Source organism: Macrobrachium rosenbergii, chromosome 12 (assembly GCF_040412425.1).
Source record: "Macrobrachium rosenbergii isolate ZJJX-2024 chromosome 12, ASM4041242v1, whole genome shotgun sequence".
Taxonomy (NCBI): domain Eukaryota; kingdom Metazoa; phylum Arthropoda; class Malacostraca; order Decapoda; family Palaemonidae; genus Macrobrachium; species Macrobrachium rosenbergii.
In genome coordinates, this window is record NC_089752.1 from 33658884 (window position 1) to 33676414 (window position 17531).

Sequence of the window (17531 nt, forward strand, 5' to 3'; positions counted from 1 at the left end):
GTGGCGTTCGTTTTTTTTTTTTGCGCCGACTGTATATATACAGGCAGTCCCCCGGTTTACGACGGTTCCGGCCACGACGTTCGAGGTTCGACGCTTTTCAAATATATTCATCAGAAATTATTTCCCGGCTTACGACGCATGTTCGGGGTTCGACGCGTCGTCACGCCGATCCGACGGAAGAAATATGGCCCAAAACGGCAGAATAATCATAATTTGAAGGTTTTTTTATGTAAAACTCAATAATAATGCAGTTTACATCGTTTTCAATGCACCCAGAGCATTAAAAGTAAGGTTTTCTTATGATTTTTGACGATTTTCAACGATTTTCCGACTTACGACGATTTCGGGTTACGACGGGCGCAAGAACAGAACCCCGTCAGAAACTGGGACCGCTTGTATATATATATATATATATTACATACATGTATGTATATTATTATATATATATATATATATATATATATATATATATATATATATATATATATATATATATATATATATATATATTGTTATCGTGAGACTTGGCTAATAAGTTTATTGCTTGATTTACGCAATTTTTATACGGCCCTGCATGCCAAGGACACACGTAACCAGTCAATTGAGCTACAAATTAACCTCAAAGACAGTCATTTAACACTAAAGATTGCCAGCCGGGGTAAATTCCTGACAAAATACAAGAATTGCAGTTAACTAATGAAATTAATTAATCTTCGCCCAACTTCAGGCGCAGTCCACTTTACTCGCTAATATGGTACAACCAGAATCACAACGGCTCTTCCAAACAATGGATTCAAGACACAAAGAATGCATAAAGAATTAAAATAACTTGCTTACCCTAATCCCTAGTTATTCTTACTGGAATAATTTGGATGAAGCTAAACAATATAATAATTTGGCTTAATCTAGACTTCGTAAAAGCATCTACAGTAAGTGGTGGCGGGAGAATGGAACAAGGAAAATTGTAAATACAGAAAAAGGACGACGAGTTGCTGCGCATACAACGGGCGATCGGAAGTTCTGGGATTAATTCGCCACTTCACAATTCACTAATATAAGACGATAGACAAAGGCAGTGACAGAGCCACCTCACAGACGTCCACTGGATTCGGCGGCTGGTTTCTCTCTCTCTCTTGTCTGACCAGCGCTGGGTCAAAACAGGGCATGCGTTCATGTCCTCGGGGTCTAAACTTTGTCAAAAACATTCACCAAAGAGGACAGGTAAAGCAAGCTTAAGACCACCTATCTTAAGGTTGAATATGGAAATTTCCTATGGGGTTACATCCCTAATGCTACAAACGAATGTTGAAGTTTGAACTGGCGATGCTTCCCTGCGGGACAAAGGCTTCCCTGTCTTAGTCAGTCTGATATTACTACAACTAAATGTTCGAGGGTGAACAGCATAAATATTTATAAAAATATATTATATATATATATGTGTGTGTGTTTTTGTAAGTATATATGTATATGTGTATTATATGTATATATTTATATATATATATATATTTTTTTTTATGAATTTCTCTGGGGTTATATGATTTCTACAGATTTTTACAGGCTGGCAATAGAAACTTTATTTATTTGGCCTTGGAGTTCTGACTTACGTAAAGGGAAATTGTAAAAAATGAACAATGGGGATGATTCAATGAGCTTAGGTCTCTACTTCATGAGGGAATGTTATGTAAACACTTTGGTTAAATTAAGAAATTATATTTACAGAAAAAAATCAAAAGGAAAATGGTTAAATTAATTATTAGGAGGCTTGCAACTCCTGAGGATCTTTCTACTGAAGCCTTAAGTGATGGCAAGGCAGAGTCCAAGATGAGTCCATAGCAATGGCCCTCTGCAATAGAGAGTTACACATTACATGCCAGTAAAGGAAAATATAATGCCTACAATGACTCAAGGCTGCACTGTTGGTGCCAAGGACTCGAGGAATGAATGAACACTTTTACACTTGAACACAGAACATTGGCAATGGCACTGGATAAAATGGCACAAGGATAGAGGTAGAATACTGGCACCCAATAACACTTCGAAAGGGCAAACTGTCGTGACTGAAAAGTCTTTACCCACACTTTACCTTAGGGGAAGCGGGTCCCTGGTGAAGGACGACGAGTGACAATCACATATATGGCGATGCACACTATCACTTGGACGATCCACTCGAGGATGACTGTAGAGATGGTGACGAGTCTGGAGTCTGGAGTCGGGTGGATGGGGGGGGTGGGGGGAAGGGGCCTCTCAGCACCTCTCCTGCGCGCACGATTCCTCTGGCGAACGGCAGGTTAACTGCTAACTGCCCAACTGCCCATATCTGACTCACTAACTGCCCTGTGACTGACTGCCAAGATGTCTCCTGTCCTCTCCTTTTAAGGTCTCGGCCGAGGGTAGTGACCGAGTGCAAAGATCGGCCGAATCTGGTGACCATGTGTAAAAGATGTGTCATTTGCCAGGTGTCCTGGCCATCTGTTTGCTTCCTCCCAGGTTTCCTGCAGAGAGACAGTTCAGCCAGCTAAATCTGCCTTCAGAAAGATTTTTTTAAGCAGCTTAGTTGGGCTAAGCTGCTTAGGAGTGGCACCCAGCCTCTTATCTGTGCCCCTTTCAACCATGCCATCTCAATATCTGTTTCAGGTAAAGAAAAGGGACAGATCAAACTGTTGATAACTTTAGTTTTGTTATCTAGGTCAATTAGGATCGGCTGTGCAGCAACGATTCTACTTTCAAATCTAAGGGCAATTAAGGGTCGGCTGTGCAGCGACTTCTTGTATTTTAATAGCTCCCCACCGAAGAAGACATACGCACCTTCATTCGGGTGCGCATGTTGATATTCAAGAAGTGTGCACAGATGCTTTACTTTATTCCCAACACAAAATGGAAAGAAGTTTTACTTTACTTTATTTCCCAACACAAAATGGAAAGAAGTTTTACTTTACTTTATTTCCAACACACATTAATATTAAGCTACTTTAACATGGCACATTAATTTCCTTCAAATTTACGGTGTACGTTACTTTAAGATTACGAGGACAAGGTAATTTTGAGGCAGGTGGCAAAATGTAAGAATTAATTTACATATAAGTTCCTTAATCCTAAATAAAGATCGGCATGCGGTTAGTATGCCTTGAAGAGGCGGTGTAATGATAACTCAGCGGTTATTTTGTAAATGACATCTCCTTTACGAGGTAACGTAATTGTTTACAATCTCATGGCTTCGCTAACAGTTCAGAGGATCGCCAACTTGACAGTTGACAGTCGGCAGCTTACACTGGGGAATTTTGACAGCTGTGAGTGAGCGCGAGTATTCGCGAGTTTTAATTCGCTAACTTTAAACAACACTAATTTTATGCTTCCACGGCCCATAACTCGGGCAAAGGCTATAAATAGAATACTCACTCAATGTTATGACAGGATAATTAGACAAATGACGAGGGGTCTGGGACGAAATAGAGTTCTTAGGGAAATAAAAATAAAAACAAAAGGAAAAATGAACAGAATGATACAAGTGAGGGGCATGACCATGTACTAAAAGGCGGAACACTTCTCTTGGTTTACAAAGGTGGCGTTAAAATCACAAGGGCAGGAGTCTATGACCCATGATTCGTTAAAATTAGAAAAACAGAAAAATAAATAAATAAATAAAATAGTCAATGATATTGGCAGAAGAGCCAATGGTAATAGAGCGAAGTATTTATTGTGTAAGCAGGAATTTATTGTCTGTTGCACATAAACTACGGCCCAGACTATTCTAGGTAAGAGGAATGTAGTGGCCGACAAGCTAAGTAATTGGGAACAGGTTTTAGGAACAGGGTGGTCTCTGCTTCAGGAGATGGCAGACAGGCTTTTTCATCTGTGGGGAAGACCAACGATAGACCTCTTTGCGACAAGGTTCAGCAGGAAGCTAGAGGTCTATTGTTCAGTAGTTCCAGATCTCATCGCCATGGCAGAGGATGCCTTTCATCATCCATGGGGCAAACCTGGACATCTACACCTTTCCCCCCGTTGCCTGATCTGTCATGTCCTGAACAGAGTGGTGATTGCCCAGAATCTCAGGATGACCCTTGTAACTCCTTTATGGCCTCAAGCAGAATGGTTTCTGGATCTTCTAACTCTGCTCTCAGTGGTTCTTAGAGAAATAACCCCCCTTGGCACAATCTTCTCTGTCAACCTCATGTAGAGCGATACCATTAGTTGGTAACATCCCTGCCTCTTCACGGTTGGAGATTATCCAGTATCTCTTGCAAGCAAAAGGCTTTTCTCGCAGAGCAGCAACACAGGTGTCTGGTTACATCAGGTCTTCTTTAACCGTGTATTGGGAAATGGGCTGTCTCTTGTGATTGGTGTCGTTGACAGGGTTTCTCTCCACTCGGAACCTCTGTTCAGCAGATAGCTGATTTTCTGATGTTCTTCAGAACAGAAAAAACCTTTCTGTTTCTGCTATTAAGGGCTACAGGGCTGCCTTGGGAATGGTTCTTCATTTGAAAGACATGGGAAATCTTTATGCTGTTCAAAAGTTTTGAGCAGTCTTGTTTTCTTAGAGAACTGAAACCTCCTACCAGGGATCTGACTCTGGTGCTAAGTAGTCTCACTCGAGCCCCATACAAACCACTGTGTCAGTCATCAGACAGGAAGTTGACCTTCAAGACGGTTTTCCTTTAGCCAACTTCTTCAAAGAGAGTGGGCGAGCTCCATGGCCTAGCCTTTGATGTTAAACATACCAAGGGTTGGAAATCAGTAGCATTTGAATTTGTCCCAGAATTTGTGGCTAAGACTCAAAACCCCTCGGTTCACAATGACAGGTTTACTTCCTTTTCCATCCCTTCCATGTAGGATTTGGTTGACGATAATCCAGATGAATTGCTCGTTTGCCCCTGTCAGAGCACTGCATTGCTACCTAAAAAGGACTTGACATCACAGACCGGGATGCCAAAGTCTTTTTGTTAGCACAGACCGGATCAAGAAAGAAGTGTCCAAGAGTACTGTTTCGATTTGGCTTCATGAAGTGATTAGGCATGACTACTCATCATCATTTTCTGCTGCTAATACTGTGCATGCAAGAGCACATGACATTAGAGGACTAAGCTCCTCCTTAGCATTCAAAAAGAACTTATCTGTTCATAGTATCGTGAATGCTGGTTTACCTGAGGAACATTGCCCGTAGGTCCTGGGACACTTTTTCCTTGGGTCCAGTGGTGGCTGCTCATGAAGTTGTGTAACTCATCCAGTGCCCCTAATTGGACAGTATCTTGCCTAAGATAATGGTATGAAAGTGAGGATGATTGAGATGGCTGGTCTCTTTTCCTTCCCCCCTTTTTCCTTTCTTCTCTACCCCTTCCCCCCTTTTTCCTTTCTTCTCTACCTACAGGCAGTAAGAAGATGGTTCCATCATATGTTGGAACGGGCCAGATACAGGTGAGTGTAGTAGCCTTACTGTTGGTTTGTTTTTATTCTAAAAATCCTGTTACCTGCTTATTTCCTGCAGCTCGTTTACCAGACCTTACGAGAACTAGGGGTTCTTGGCAGCTGTGGACCTGAGGATCCAAGAAATGCATGCATATTGCTCTTATCTATTACCAGTCATCTTTTTCACATTGAATTGATGTGTCTGTGGTTCTGTGGAAATACTAAGTTGGTCTTTAGTATATGTAATGAGTTGAGATGGAAACATGATGTTTTAGATGTTAGCTTTTAGACAAATTAAAATGAGAAAATTTTGTTTCCATTTTATGCCCTGCTCTTTGTAAAACTCCTCTTCAAACTAATTATCTGTGACAGCAGGGTGTAAAGTATTTGAAAGTAGCTTTGAAAAGAGTACACATTTTTTTCTGATAAAATAAAAGAGTAGAAAAAATATTCATGAGATATTTATTGCTTTTTATTAAATTATAAATTACACTTATGGGTGAAGTTTGAATTATCATTGTTGTGCATACATACAAGTTTTTCTTATTTGTATAAGGGATGTAGTCAGTGATTTAGCATGCTAAATTTTGTCTTCATTATGAGGGTATTTGGCTGAAACAGCTTCGCAGCTTTTCATGTTTTTGCTATTGATACAGTAATTACTGATGTAGGTAGGTGTATTCCCATAAATATTTTTGGTTTTGTTCCATTAGATTTAATTTAATTCAGTTTTTTGAGTGATTTGTACTGAATAGGATTGTACTGTACTTAAAAATTATACTGTACATGTAAATGACATCATTTAACGTATCAATAATTACTGAGGAATGATGTGTTGCATGTTTTGTATGTTCATGAAATAATTTAAAATCTAAAGTTATCATATTTTCAGGAATGGAAGCATGCCATATTCGTGATGCAGTTGCTCTTTGTCAGTACTTTCACTGGTTAGAAAAAGAGGCAATAGCTGGCACACAAACAGAAATTTCTGCTGCAAATTACCTTCAAAAACTACGCGAGTATGTCTTTTTATTTTTCTTGCTAAATAGCTTATTCAGAGTACAGGAAGATTTATTTTAAGGTTCTGCCTAAAAAAAGAAAGGGCACAAAGCAGTCACTGTGAGTTTGAACTTTTAAGAGTTGCATTGCCCTTATTTTTAGAATTTTTTCCAAGCTAGGCAGTTGGTTTAAAACAAGAGAAAGCTGAAGAAATTATAGGTTTTGAACTTTCATTTTTACTGTTTATAATCGAGCATGTTGCCATATGTCGTGGCTGCAAGTACAGTCATACCCCAAACTTATGCAAGGTTAGGTTCCAGACCCCTTCGTGCAAGGTGAATTTTCATGTGATAGAAATAAATTCCTCTAATTCTTCATTGGCCAGTCGGAGAGTCAAACGCTGGGTCAACAGCGTGCTAGCCAAGAGCTCTACCCACCTCTCCAATGAAGAACTGCTTATTTCTAGAGTTTAAACACTAACTATGACCCTAATCATGCTCCCAAAGTATTAAGCTAACTTTTAAAAGAAATTAAAGTTACTGCAATTTCATTTAAAAGTTAGCTTAATACATTACCCTTAAAAAAAAAATAAATGGTTGATGTAAAAATATAGGAGTGTGTGAGGATTACGTGTACTATTTCTCTCTCCCCACATTCCACCAGTCTATTTTTAGAAGTCTTCTCAACCTCGTTTTTAAGAACTTCTTTACTCTGTCTTTCTCTTTATTGTGAAATGTTCTATGTCTCTGTTTTAGAACAGCGCATTTACAGTTCATAGGCGGTACAGGTAAAATTAGATCAATTTAAAATTGTCAACTGTACAGGTAAAGATGTACAGAGAAACAGTAATATGTAGGTTGTAAAATATGTGTGAGCGCTAACTACAAATGAGAGAGATAGAGTTGTCCTTACTTAAGAGAGTGAAATTATTTATGAATTATTACGGACACAGAGAAAGAGAGACTTATGTAAGAATCCTTTGACCCACTAATCGGCAACACCCTACCTTCCTGTCATATTTAATTGACATATTTGACAGCTTTGAGGGAAAGATATTTGTTTGTTTAAAATACATATCTCTTACGAATTTTGTAATTACAGTTATATTATTATTATTATTATTATTATTATTATTATTATTATTAATCTTGTCAATATTTGAAAATTAGTACTTATTATTAGGTAAATCATTTATTTATCGTACAAAACAAATAAGCATATACTGTACATATACCATAAAAATTCTCTCATCTCAGTAAAAAGAGAGAGAGAAAAAAATTTATTTAATGTTATTTAATTTACACATAAAAGCTTGAAAATGTATAAATTATATAAAAATTAAACGTAAACACTTTTGCGGGGTTTCTTGAGGATTCGCAGATCACTTTTGCAGGGTTTCTTGAGGATTCGCAAATGTTCGCGTGCCTGTGAAAAACTCTTTATGACAATCAGTTAGGTTCCAATGAAAAGTTTGTGTGTCTGTGAATTCACGTAATTTGATTCATGCTCCCAAATTATTAAGCTAATTTTTAAATGAAATTAAAGTTACTGTAATTTCATTTAAAAGTTAGCGTAATACATTACCCTTAAAAAAGAAATAAATGGTTGACATAAAAATAGAGAGTTAGAAGAGAATTTCTCTCCCCATCAGACTGATCTATTTTTAGAAGTCTTCTCAACCTCTTTTTAAGAACTTCTTTATTCTACGTCTCTTTCTCTTTGTTCTGAAATATTTTTTTTATGAACAAACAGTGTTTTTTATTTTGACTAATACAACTCTTATTATGTCTCTGTGTTTTAGAACGTATTTGCCACACTAGCGCATTTACACTTTGTAGACGGTACAGGTAAAATTAGATCAATTCAAACTATCTACTGTACAGGTAAAGACATACAGAAAAATAAAAATTTGTAAAAATGGGTGAGCGCTGGCTATGAGAGAGAGAGAGAGAGAGAGAGAGAGAGAGAGAGAGAGAGAGAGAGAGAGAGAGAGAGAGAGAGAGAGAGAGAGAGATAAGTGTTGTCCTTACATAAGAGAGTGAAATTATTTATCAATTATTATGGAGACAGTGAGAATAACGTGAGAGAAAGAGAGAGTTGTCCTTACTTGAAATATCAAGTTAAATTATTTATGAATTATTACCAAGACAGAGAGAATAACATGAGAGAGAGAGAGAGAAAAGTTATTCTTATGTTAGATATCAAAAGATGGAAATTGATGATATATGAAGGAAAAGGAAAGAAAGAGAGAGAGAGAGAGATAGTACATAGAAATCCTTTGACACTCTGCGGGCAACGATTGACATATTTGACAGCCTTGCCCTTGGTGCTCTCTTCAATGTTTCACAAAAGATTGGGAAATGGTGTTTGTTTGTTGAAAATATCACATAATTTACTATGGAAATGTATAAATTTTGTAATTGACAGTTATATTATTATTATTATTATTATTATTATTATTAATTGAAAATGAGTACTTATTATTAGTAAGGCATTTATTTGTCATACAAAACAAACAAACATATACATTTAACCATTTAACCATAAAAATTCCGTCATCTCATACTGAGATGAAAGAATTTTTATGGTCACATGTGTATGTTTATATGTTTTTATGATAAGTAAATGTGATTTACATAATAATAAGTACTAATTTTCAAGTATTAATAATAATAATGTCTTGGCAGGTTGGGTGGGCGGCACCTATGTATTTTTCCGAATATGTGAACCTCCCTCTGAAAATAATAATATTATTGGAAGAATGAGTAGGCACTGTCAGGCGACATCTGGCAACCCACTCCTCTCTCCCTGAGAGGGGTTAGAAGTTCCCAGTAGCTGCCGGTCAATTATAATGAATTATTTACCAAATTTTTTTGTCTACATGGACTTGTGAGTTTGCTGTTATTTAGCCCCTGTTTGGTGCTTTTTTTCTTATAATGAGCTGCAATAAGTTCTTGTCAAGTGAGAAAATAATTCAGATAATCGCTCTGCTTAAGGTGGAAACTGCAACTAAGGATATTGCCAATGTTGTGGGCGTTAGTGAGCCATCTTTGAACTTTTTTATCCACTGCTGCACAGTTTGCTCACTAAACACCCACAACATTGGCAGTATCCTTAGTTGCAGTTTCCACCTTATGCAGAGCAATTATCTGACTTATTTTCTCACTTGACGAGAGCTTATTGTGGCTCATTATAAGAAAAAAAGCACTAAATAGGGGCTAAATAACAGCAAACTCACGAGTCCATGCGGATGAAAAATTTGGTAAATAATCGACTATAATTGACCAGCAGCTACTGGGAACTTCTACTCCTCTCAGGGAGAGAGAGTGGGTTGCCAGGTGTCGCCTGACAGTGCCTACTCATTCTTCATTCTTCCAGTAATAATATCATCTTCAGAAAAATACGTAGGCGCCGCCCACCCAGCTCGCCGAGACTGTAACTGTAATTATAAAATTTATACATTTTTATAGTAAATTATGTTATACTTTGAACAAACAAATATAATTTCCCAATCTTTTGTGAAACCTTTTTAGAGAGGGGTGAGGGCAAAGCTGTCAAATATGTCAATCGTTGCCCACAGCATGTCAAATGATTTCTAGTGCTCTCTCTCTCTCTCTCTCTCTCTCTCTCTCTCTCTCTCTCTCTCTCTCTCTCTCTCTCTCTCTCTCATGTTATTCTACAGACAGTCCCTGTTTATCGGCGGGGGTTCCATTCTGAGGGTGTGATGATAACCAAAAATCGGACTGATTTTCGGCAATTTTCAGGGCTTATCGGCGCCAAAAATCGCCGATTTTCGGTTAACGGTGCCTCTGTTAGTTATGTATTGGCACCAGTATCAAATTATCGGCACCGATTTTCGTCGCTAGATAAGCGCTGTAAAATCGGATCACCATTAACCGAGCCCGCTGTTAACCGGGGACTGCCTGTATCTGTTTCTGTAATAACTCATAAATAATTTAACTTGATATTCCATGTAAGAACAATCTCTCTCTCTCTCTCTCTCTCTCTCTCTCTCTCTCTCTCTCTCTCTCTCTCTCTCTCTCTCTCTCTCTCTCTCTCTCTCTCTCTCTCTCTCCATAATAATTGATAAATAATTTCACTCTCTTAAGTACAATAGCCCTTATCTCTCTCACTCTCTCTTTCCTCTCTCGAGGATTCGCAAATGTCGTGTGTCTGTGAATTCGCGCAACACGAATCATGTAAGATCGAGGTATTACTGCGTACAGACACTCCTCTACTTATGAACTTTCAACTTTGGAACTTTCAGAAATACAAACAACCATGATTGTAAATTAAAACTGTACTTTACTGTATTATTATCATAATTTGCTTAATGTATTTAACGTACTGTATTTAGGTTTTATACATCATTCATATTAATAAAATACTCTATAAAATACAGTACAGTACTAGTACAGGTATTGTGTTTTAGTATGAAAAAACATAAATAGCACTGTACTTATTGACACTGAGTATACCAAGTTGGACTTACAAACTAAGCAAGATACAAACAGCCATTCAGAACATAACTCACTCATAAGTAGAGGAGCGTCTGTAGCTGTTTTATTGAAAAAGACATTACTCCTTTATAGATACCATTAGCTAAACTAAGAACTTTTTTTGTGCATAGTCTCTATTAACACCTTTATGCATACTATCAACAAAATGAGGAAATTGTTATTTCTAACATTGAATACATGCAAACTGATGCTGTGTTTTGAAAAATCTTCCCAGCCTAAATCCTTCTAAGCCAAAAGTTGTGAGCCATATCTGTATACCACAACTTATTGTGTGGGAAGTGCAGTGAAGATACATGCAAATGAGTTGTCAACTAAAATTCTGTTCAGTCAAGATTCAGCATTATTGGATTTCCCATTAACATCATTATCTGTTCAAAGAGGTATTATTATAAACAGTCATTCACCATCCTTCCCAAGTGGACCTAACAGACTTGTTTTCAGTTGGTGCATGTTTGTATAACAATTCACTGGTGCTAGAACTGCTTCCCCTTGGAATTACATAAAAAATACTTATCTGTACTCAAAGCTTCCACAGTGTATAGTGATATATAGTTCTTTAATCTCATAATGGGGTAGTGTTGTTAGTTTCATTGTTATTACAGTATTATTATTAAGAAAGAGTTTTAGAATAATGAAATGTGACCTGTAATAAAAATCAGTTTATATTTCTCAGCAGTGCTCTAGATTTCACAGGAGAATATTATGCAAAACTTGAAAAAAAGACAAAAAACTCTTAATTTATAGTAAATAAAAAAAACTCCTAATTTACAGTAAATCTAAATAATCTTACAGCTCTTATGATTACTTCTTTAAAATCACTCAAGAAAAATTAGTAATTTTTCATAAATTGTATGAAGTTTGTGTAAATTTTGGAATATGTTGAATTCCTGCTCATTTAGGTAAAAGTGAAACGTGGATGCGAAAGAGGCAGCCAGAGCTTCATCCATTATGACTCTCTCTAATACAGTTGTGACTGTCTTGCAGGAACGAAACCTGTTATTCTTTACAGAAGGCAGATTTTATGAAATGATTAGCCTGATAGTAACAAATTGAAGCAGAGTAAACCCACTTTAGGCTTTTGGTGTCCATTTCAAAATGAATGCGACACTAAAGCAATTGTCCAATTTTCAAATAGGATATTTGATGCATATGCCATATAACCTAGTTCCCACATTTATTATTGTTATAAGGTATTTTGATAAGACCAATGAGGTCCATCTTTAAACTCACAAAGGGCATTACAACAAGATTTTTCTTTTAAATAAAAAGTAGAAATTAGAGTTAGGTAAAGCCCAAGAAATAGGACAGCTAGGAAAGGTGAGACCAAAAAGAATGGATAAAAAGTAAAAGGCAGAAAACAGTATAGCTGGGGCAGAGGGATGATTCACAGAATTGTTAATACTGTTTACAGTGTGTCACATAAGGTATACTTGAGTGGTAATCCCCTACTGGACTTCCCATGTGAAGAAGCGTAATTTTACAATGAATCCTCTTTTGTGTGGCTGTCTTAATTGCAGCTAATGGTGAATACTAAGATTTTTTAAAATAAAACATTAAATTTTGTTTGTATATTCATCATTTGAATTATATTCATTTATTAAAGTTGAAAAAATTGTAGCTCACTAAGTAACTTCAAGCCACCCCTCTGAGAGTTAAGATATGTAACTCAGTGACTTTGTTAAACCATTTTTTATGATAGTAATGGTAATAATAATAACAACAATGTAAAAATGTAAATATAAAAGTAAACTGTATAATCATAAACTGTATGGCAAACAAATATGTTAGAGTTGATATGTTAAGAGTTAAAATTCGAGATTGTTCATGGTGTGGCAGTCATTTCAAAGAATTAAAACTAAAGAAAGTAAGGAAAAATTGTAAACAGAATTTTCATGGACAAGAGAGATAGGGAGCAATAAAACTACAAATGAAATATTTATTAAAGGTACAAGCACTTTGAGGTTTACAATGTAACACGTGAAAGGAGGGAAATCTTCAAACTACTAAGGATACTTGAGGACCTAGGCTTTCAGCAGGATCTAGTTTCAGGCCTTTAATGAGCTCAACCTTCACCACTGCAAATAGTCTTAAGATATAAAAATGTACATTACCTTACAGGTATTTGAAAATTTTTAAAGAAATTGAGAAACTAAGTATAACTAAAAAAGAACTGATTTTTGTAGTATATATTGAACTTTTCTCAGAGATCAAGAAAACTTTGTGGGCCCAAGCTTTTCTACAATTTCATCAGTGGGACCAAATGCATCAATTGTCCACTATGAACCAGCACCAGAAACTGATCGTAAGATAACCACGGAGGAAATATATCTATGTGATTCAGGTGGACAGTACAAGTAAGTAGTTCATGTTCTTTTGAGATTGTTCAGTATAGAAAGAAGGAAAATTATGAAAGAAGAAAGAAAAAATAAAAGTTAGCCTATCCCTCCTCCTTCCTCGTAATACTTTCAAATTTTAAGCACTATTTACTGGTATGTCATCCTCCATACTTTCCACAGGAATGAATTATCCCAAAGCCCACTGAGCCGTCCTTCCATCTCCACCACCTTTTTGCCACTTCTCACCTTTTCAGATCTTCTATTCCCAAGTATTCAACAGAAACTATTCATACTCATCTCTACAGCTTGAACCTTTTGCTTTCGTTCAGTTATAGTCAATGCATTTTAAGAATATCACTTGGCCACTCCCACATCCTCCCTGTCCCACCCCACTACCCCAACTTAACCCTCTCCCCTCTTTTACGATATTACTCATATGGCTGGCAGCGCTGTCCTTATCGTGAGCCGAACTCAGATGAGCATGCAAGATTCAGAGACCCTCGTGCATTGAGAGGGGGAGGATGGCATCCAATACCACCCCTACCCCTACCCTTGGGATAGTGAATTAAGTGGTCATTGACGCACACAGAGAGAGAGAGAGAGAGAGAGAGAGAGAGAGAGAGAGAGAGAGAGAGAGAGAGAGAGAGAGAGAGAATTGCTATTTGTGTGCTCATGAAGAAGAAACTTTCAAAAGTATGTGGATAGAACAGTTGTACAAAAATAACTACCAATTTACAGGTTCTACAGCCTCCTCTAGTTATTGAATGAATGACCTTTCAATGTTATCAGTGTCATAGCCAAGGAGCACCTGATATCGCCTGAGAGTGTGGCACGATAATGTCATGCATTACTGTATCTATGGTGCTAGGGGAGGGGTGTGTGGCCAGGTGATATTCTTAAAATGCGTCAGCAATAAGTAACTGCGATGACTTCTCATTTGCAAGGGAACCTTGATAGGGGTTTTGAGTGCAGAGTAATTCTAATAGATTTTAGTGCTGCTTTCGATTTAGTAAATCACAAGGCACTTATTTATAAATTTCAGAATCTTGAGTGGGTGGATATGTTTTAGGATTACTTCAAGATTTCCTTACAGGTAGGCAGCCGTGTGTAGCTGTGGATGGGATCTTTAGTGAACCAAGAGCTGTTTTGCATGGAGTTCCACAGGGTAGTGTTCTTGGTCCACTGTTATTTTTAGTGTACACAAGTGATATGGTTGTTGGCCTGGAAAAAAGATTGTTCAGTGTGCCAATGCGGGTGTACTAATAGTAAAGTCCCCACTTATGAGAAATGAAGCTGCCCTCAGCGTCAATCGGGACATGGACCGGATCAGGGAATGGTATAGTCGGTGGGGTATGAGGCTGAACTTCAGTAAAACAAAAACACTACTGAATAGCAGATCTCATACAGATTTCCCACCCCATCCTCCCATTCAGGTGGATGGGGTGTAACTTTTGACTCATATCTAACTTTTGAGAAACATCTAATGAAAGTTTCAGCCAATGCTGCACAAAAGTTACTTATTGTTTTCGTAAGGCCTCATATGTTTATAACAATGATAAAGTCAGTGCAACCTGTTTTAGATCATTTGTGCTTCCTTTACTAGAATACTGTTCTCCAGTGTGGTTGTCTGCTTCTGCCAGAGATTTATCTCTTAGATAGAGTGGTTCGTGGTGGTGGGTTTCTGTTTACAAATAGTAACAGTTATGATTTGGACCATGGACGGATGGTCTCTTGTTGTATTTCAACAGAGATCTTTCATATTCACAATTGATCCCTGGTCCCCTTTACCTGCTGAGAGCAACCAGATTCTCTGAACAGTAGCACCAACATGCAGTAAATGTTCCTCGCTGTCAAGCTCTCAGTTCCAGAGGTCCTTTATTCCTCACACCATTGGACTATGGAACAGCCTCCCAGAGGGTGTCATGCAATTGGAACTTCAGAAGCTCAAATGAAGATGCAATAGATTACTACCTTAATACTGCTGTATTCTCCTTGCGTTTTAATACATTTTTATCTACTTATTGATTTATATATTTTTTTCAGTAAGTGGGATTTCTTGTGTATTTCCTTTTACCTACTCTTACTTCTTCTGAATGAACATCATTTTCTTTGGAAGCGTGAATTTCAAGTCAGTGGCCCCTGTGGGCTTGTTCCATATGAACAGGTTTCATCTTCTGAATAAATAATGATAATATGTATATATGCCTATGTGGCTTAGCCCTTAAAATGAGCTGATTGCTAACTTGGATGATGCTACTTTATTTGCATTGATCCTATCTGCAGAATATAGATCTCCTGTTGCTTAATCTTTTAATAAGGTTTAAGCAACCTATAATCTTCATTGCTTAATGAAGATTATAGGTCATGAAGTTTAACCATAACAAAACTCTGTAAGTATGACCATTGATAGGTCTAAGACATTGGATCACCCACCCAGATGTTTTAATTGGCAGTGCTTCTCTTATTACATGCAGCTCAGTTTTAATTTTGGTTGCCATTCTTGGTTGCAGATTTATTTTTAAGAAACATATCCAGTATCTCTCTTTTTCAGTTGCACAGATAAATTTTTATTCTAAGAATGGCCCATATAAAGTCAAGAACCCAAACCTCACAATGTCCTCAGATGTCTCGGAGGCAGATTGGGGATCCATTCTGAGAAATATTTGATGTCAGGGAGTTGGACTATGGAGAAGAGCAACCTGCTTATAAACAGCGTAGGGTTTTTGGCAGTTTGGAATGGCCGTAAGCAAGCAGAACAGCTTGTCAGAGAAGACGATCATAGTCTATTCCAACAATTCAGCCTCTTGTTCTTACACAAGGGGGGCAAGGAGACACAAATAGAGAGATCTGTTCAGGCTAGCAAAGAAATTTCCTTCTTCTTTGGACAGAGTCCAGGAACGTCATTCTTTTACCTCATTTTGTCCCAGGGAGAAACAATGTTATCACACCTTTCGAGAGGAAAGGGCAAGGTCCTCTGGCAAGATTGTCTCTTATGCCACAGGTCTGGAGAACTTGTGAAACCTATTGGGGACCCAAATATCAACCTGTTTGTGACTGCCCAAAACAACACTCCCAGTTTACTGCCATTCATGCTAGGATCCTCAAGCAGGGGCATTTGATGCCTTTCTTCAAGAGTGGTCAAATCTAGACTTTTACACTTTTCCCGTTTGCTGTTGTGAGGAAAATACTCAAGTCACGAGCTATACAGAACACAAGGATGATTTTGAAAGCTTCTTGATGACCCCAAGGGGATTGATTTACCGAACTTCCTCTCCTGACCAGTCAGGGAAGATTTTTTCAGGTAGTCCTATTTGAGAAAATCAAATCAAACCACCACATGCTTCATCTGACCGCATGTAGATTGTCAGCTGTCTTTTACGAGCTAGAGGCTTTTCTAAAGTAGCCAAGGAAGTAATCCTTATGTCTAGAACCCTCCACAGTTAGACAGTATCAATAACAGTGGCCAGTATAAATTTTGGTGCTTGTCCAAAGGGATATCCAGCACCTATACTGCTATAGATATCTTGATAGATATTCTTATGGTACCTCAGGTATGCTATGCGGTTTTCTTATTTTTAGCGATCAAAGGGTGTCGCTTTACATTGTCTTCAGTTCTGTGTCATGCTAACTGGAATATCACTCACAATTTAGATTTGAAGGAGATTTTCCAATCTTTTGAGCTGGAAATTTCAAATATTCCTGTCATGGTTTACGATGAAATTTAGACATAGTCCTTAAGGATTTAATGTTGACTCAGTTTATGCCTTTGGATAAAGCATCTCTTAAGATTTTTGAGGGCAATTTCTTTTAGCTCTTGCTATGGCAAAGCGTACTAGGGAGCTTCAAGCCTTTTCTTGTATGTGGGCTTTGTTCTAGTGGAAACCTCTCTTTTCTTTCATGCTTAGAGCAAATAAAGATGTAGAAGGGAATGCCCTTCCCAGATTTGTGACAGTGCCTAATTTAACTGCTTTGGTAGGCAATGAAGAATGGGATTTAGAGAGCTGAGGCAGTCACTGTAGGACAGGAGATAGACCCCTCCTGTCCTGAGTCCTTTATATTCTATCACTACGCCAACAAGCACTGTTCTGGCCGAGCCCAACTATTAAGAGAATTGTTTGTAATTGGTTGGTCTGTCTTATGGAGCCCTGGAGGGATCATGATAGTATAGTGTAACTCCTTTGAGGACTCACAGTGGCTACCAAAAATAAGTTTTTCCTAAGTCAAAACATGTTATATAAATATGTATGTATATGTACATCTTTCTGTCTATCTG

At 37.6% G+C, this 17531-nt stretch overlaps 1 protein-coding gene across 7 annotated transcripts in view; it reads left to right on the forward strand.

The window, feature by feature from the left end:
• The window catches only part of LOC136843616 (xaa-Pro aminopeptidase 1-like), a 169047-nt gene that overhangs the window by 111664 nt on the left and 39852 nt on the right, over positions 1–17531 (forward strand). For all 7 annotated transcript variants that reach the window (XM_067112153.1, XM_067112149.1, XM_067112152.1 and 4 more), the window contains exons 8-9: positions 6296–6422; positions 13127–13276. In XM_067112153.1, coding sequence (XP_066968254.1) covers positions 6296–6422; positions 13127–13276 — 277 coding nt within the window. The remainder of the gene's footprint in view (positions 1–6295; positions 6423–13126; positions 13277–17531) is intronic.